The following is a 4,761-nucleotide window of genomic DNA, read 5'->3' on the forward strand; positions in this document are numbered from 1 at the left end:
CACAATTATATTTGGTAAATGTATCTATATAGATTGTTCATCATAATATACTCTATGTGCATATCAAAGTTCCAGAGTGGGATCTGCTAGTTTTAAAGTTATGGCCCATTTTACATATAGAAATTGGCATAGTAGGCAATGTAACCAATCACAGCCCTGCAAATCAAGGTGACCATTTTGAATCCATTTTCACCTCCACTCTGTTTTAAATGCTTACAAATTGGATCAAAATTCTAAAAGTAGCAGAGATCCCACTCTGGAACTTTGATATGCCCGTAGAGTATTTTATGTTCAGCAATATTGAACAATTAGTCAAATATGTTATATTCTCAATATATAAGTCTATATTTTTCAATATTCATAAATTTATGTGTCATTGAAATCAAAATACTAATTTTACAGAGCAAGCAGTAAAGCTTGATATTACACCAAGGTTTGTTTTGTAGCACCTACAGATTAAAATTGAAGTTGTAAAAGGCCTGGGTAAGCCCAAAATGTCATATGCCAACTTCAATTATTTCTCAATCATGCTTTAATATGTCAAATATATGTAAACATTCCTTCCTCCAAAGGACCATTCTGTGGATTAAATGACAAGATCCCAAAAATGTTATTTTTTGTTCTAGTTTTGCATAGAATCACCCACTTAAGATCTCAAATCCAAAATGCTGTAGTATAGAACCAAAGTCAAAGTTTCAGCTTCACTGTCCAAGTAAATGAGGGGAGTGTATATTTCTTCATACACAGAAATCCAATACACATCTAATGTCTTAGAGATGGTCATAATGAAACTACAAAGCTAATTTCATGAGTTGAACAGAAGCACAACATCTATATCCTCCAACAGACTTGATATTCCTTTGGCTGATTATCTGACAGCATAAAAACAATTGTAAGAAAGTTGTCAAGCAGAAACACAGATTGATATATGAATTGATATACACCACATTAAAACTCAGCTAAGCAACAAGCAAATGCAGACCTAATTAGGTGAAAGCAATGGTAAGTATTCTGGAGTATTATTGTGATGTGCTTTTTCTCTACCACATGGGGGAGCACTTGTGGAAGATTAGAAAGCGGTATCAAGTAACCAAATTAAATTACAATTGATATTCAATTTCAGTAAAATGAGCTGATTCGCTTTTTCTTGGACTTCATCCTAAAACATGGATTTCTGTAAATGGGTCAACAGAGCACACCAAGTCAACATTTTATTAGACAAATAATTTATTGAAGTACAGAAATCCTAGGCATAACAGCAAAACAAGTCACACGGATTGATGTGTCGAGTCCTAATACTGACAATAGATAACTAAGTGAAAAATTCAACCAGACATTGCATTGTTACTGTCACACTGTAAAATCAAACACATTAGTAAGTTAAAGTTACACCTTAAGATGTAAGATAATTGAATATTAGTCCATAGTTCCTTCTAAACTAAGAACAGGAAAAAAGGGCAAATATTAATCAACTTGACAGACTAAAATAACAAGGAACAGATGATATGTAAAATTGTACATGTTTGTCATTTTAGACCAATAACTTTTATGCTATACAAATAGTAACATTATTCAATGTCATTAAATTAAACATTGAGTGCAACCACATTTCCAAGATGAGGTGTTCATGACATGTCAACATCCTTTTTAAGCTTGGAGGCAGAATAAGTCTTTGTAAGGACTAGACACCTCAATCATGTAAACTATTTTTCTGACAAAAATATATATTCTTACAATTATATCAATATCAGTGCTTTTGGTTTATATATGAGAGCAGGACGAGCACGTTTCTGAGTTTAAGTCCAAACAAGCACTCCAAATGCTTTATTTTTGACTATGGCTTTATCACAGAACACAAATTACATTATACAGTATATTACATGATAAACACTTTTCCCTACAAACTTACAACACAATGCAATGCAGTTAGCCAGACGTGTATTTGTTTTTTCAGGAAGTGTTTTTCTACAGTCAAGATAACACAATTCAGTTATGGAGAATGAACAGAAAAAAAAAGTCAAGCAAGTAAGTACCAAACCATTGTGATCTGCACAAATATAAAACATTCATTGCCAAGCACAGAACCTTTCATTACACAACATGGACGCACTTATTAGTCCTTAATTACAATAGTTATGATTTGTTAAGTCAAGGTAGTGTTTATGCATTCTGTACTCTTAAAGGAGAGTCAATCAAGCTCTAAATCATATTAATACAAAATAACCTAAGAAGAACCTACCAATCAAGTGTGCTCATTCATAGTATAAAGATATAAAGCAAATGGACATTGCCTTTATAGAAAATCTACGCCACCGCAATCCAATGGTATAGATATCATACATCCTTATCAAACTGTGTACTGTATCACCCCAGCCACAAATTGGCTCACAGTGGACAGAAAATATGAACATCTTCCATTCATTATTCCAACGAGTTATCATTAAGATATATAGGCCTAGTCCTTCAGTGAACACATTCTATGAGTTTCTCAAACTGATCCCATCACCATTCAAACCTGACATTTTAGGAAACAAAAATGAGACATGTGTATAATATGCTTGTATTAACAATACATGTCTATTGCACATTTCACAGCATGACCAAAGTGTAAAAAATAATTATTATAATTCCCTAAATAAATACAACAGTAACAAGCAATTGTAACTTTTTTCAATGTAAGAGTTACTTTAACATGCTCAGTTGTTCAAGTTGATACATTTTAAGGAGTCAGATATTTATACCAGCAGGAACTACCTTAAATATTACATTACTAGGCCAGGTCATATTTCAGGGACAAGAGAGTACGTTTCAGTCAGTGTTGTGTGAATTAAGATTGCATTGTCTATGCGTAGCCTAACTCCTGACGAAAATAAATGAGGATGGGGTAAAAATCGATACAGTAGTATCGCAATACTATTTTTGATGATATTGTATTTATTATATGACTCCAAGTATCAATTTTAAAATGTATATATCATTAACATTATTTAAACTTTTCTAGCTTGTTATTCATCTTTTTAAATGGTGAACCAACATGTTTTCAGCACTTTTATTTCCATGACTGATCAAAACTCCTTTTCTCATGGCTCTTGTCCGTCTGCAGCAGACATGTTGAGCAATATGTTTGGAACATCGACTCGCAATACATATAGAATTGAGAGTCGCAATACATATCGGCACCAAAGTATTGTGATAATATCGTATCGTGAGGTCCCTGGCAATTCCCAACCCTAGCTTGGACATATGGCAAGATGCATTTGCGAATGTCTTTGGCTGAGCTGCGAACACAAATAGCCAGAGGGGAAAGGATGACTCACCCTGTAATGCTGTCTGTTTTAGGACCATGTCGAGTGATGTCACAGGTTCTGAAGGAACCCCCCGGTGGTCTACAAGCCAATGTTGCGGCTACGCAAGAGCCTTATGAGATCTGACCTGCCCGTAAGCTCACGCAAACATTCTTGGCACCCATTCCAAATGGGACATTCAAATGTTGTTCCTGCAGACAATGCAACAGCACTACAAAAACATTTTTTCACCCACATACAGGCTGAAAAGTTTGTTAGTGGTGTCATCTCCTCCCCTGTTCGTGTGGGAAAGCTTAAGTTGGACAAAATAATCCTTCCCAAATGGGACTAACAAATGTTGTTCCTGCAGACAATTAAAAACGAATACCTGAACACCACAGAAGCTCAATCAGGTAAGAACACTGGCTACCCAGTAGCAGTTCACTGTGTTGAAGCTAACCATCCTATCGCCTTCCTCAAATACATCATATCGAGCAGCTTACTTTAACAAGGAGGTAACATCGAGACCCTACTGCTACAGAGGGATGCCCACTGGATTTCTGATCTTAAAACGCTGATGAACATGTCTACTTAATAAACATATTCTGTCCACAGCTTATTAGCTTGCACATATCATACTCCCATTAAATTGTTGGGGGCATATTATTTATGCAACATTATTTATTTTTATACAGGTTGTGAAGGACCGAGGTGTGTCTCACCAGTTGCGATACAGGTAGAGGGAGGTGAAGATCAAGTTGGCACTCAGGCTTGCTAGGAGGATGCCCGGCCAAAGAGAGCGACCCAAGAGACCTGCAAACCACAACAGAGAAAACAAATGTCAGTGTGACCGACCTGGGTTCAAACCTGGGTTGCCTGTGTGCCACAAGTGTGTTATCTCTCTGAGCTAAAGCCTAGGCATTTTCTCAGGTAACTAGGAAGGCAGGCCTATAAGGCAAGGTTACTCGTCACAAGACCTTGGTTCCGAACCACCTTTAATTTATAGGTCTGATTTCATTGAAATGTAGATTGGGTAAATTTCCTTTCAATCTTTCTTATATTTGTCAACCATCATCCATAACCAACCAAGCAATTGAATAATGACAATGTCTTTGGTTAGATCTGATTATTAGATTTCTCTCTATTAGCTCATTACTAGATATCAGTGCTCACCTTTCCATCCGGGGGTGCTGTCCATGCCTCCTGTTGTGGTGTCCACCATACAGGCTGAGGAGCCTGAGGAGCTGCCCCGTCTCTTCTCACGCTCCTCTGAGATTACACTGCCCTCCTGCAGCAAGGAGCTCAAGTCTGGAAACACACCGCAGTGGAGCCATGCGTCAGTCAAACACACATGCACCCGAAGTCATTCCTTTCTCACAGCTTTGACATCGGACTATGTTAAGTGAGTCATCGCTGAACACATGAGATGCTAACACCAGTAATTAACATAAAGCATAAAAATCTTGAGAATCAGTGT

The 4,761-nt window shown here is 36.8% G+C and overlaps 1 protein-coding gene across 1 annotated transcript in view; it reads right to left on the reverse strand.

Moving 5' to 3' along the window:
* Nucleotides 1–1,209: 1,209 nt before the first annotated feature.
* tmem201 (transmembrane protein 201) overlaps nt 1,210–4,761 on the reverse strand; it is a 34,948-nt gene continuing 31,396 nt past the window's right edge. The window contains exons 10-11 of the mRNA XM_055892407.1: nt 4,458–4,592; nt 1,210–4,097 (exon numbers count right to left, since the gene is read on the reverse strand). Of these exons, the coding sequence (XP_055748382.1) occupies nt 4,003–4,097; nt 4,458–4,592 (230 nt within the window). The 3' untranslated portion in view covers nt 1,210–4,002. The remainder of the gene's footprint in view (nt 4,098–4,457; nt 4,593–4,761) is intronic.

The sequence above is a fragment of the Salvelinus fontinalis genome, chromosome 31 (genome assembly GCF_029448725.1).
Source record: "Salvelinus fontinalis isolate EN_2023a chromosome 31, ASM2944872v1, whole genome shotgun sequence".
Taxonomy (NCBI): domain Eukaryota; kingdom Metazoa; phylum Chordata; class Actinopteri; order Salmoniformes; family Salmonidae; genus Salvelinus; species Salvelinus fontinalis.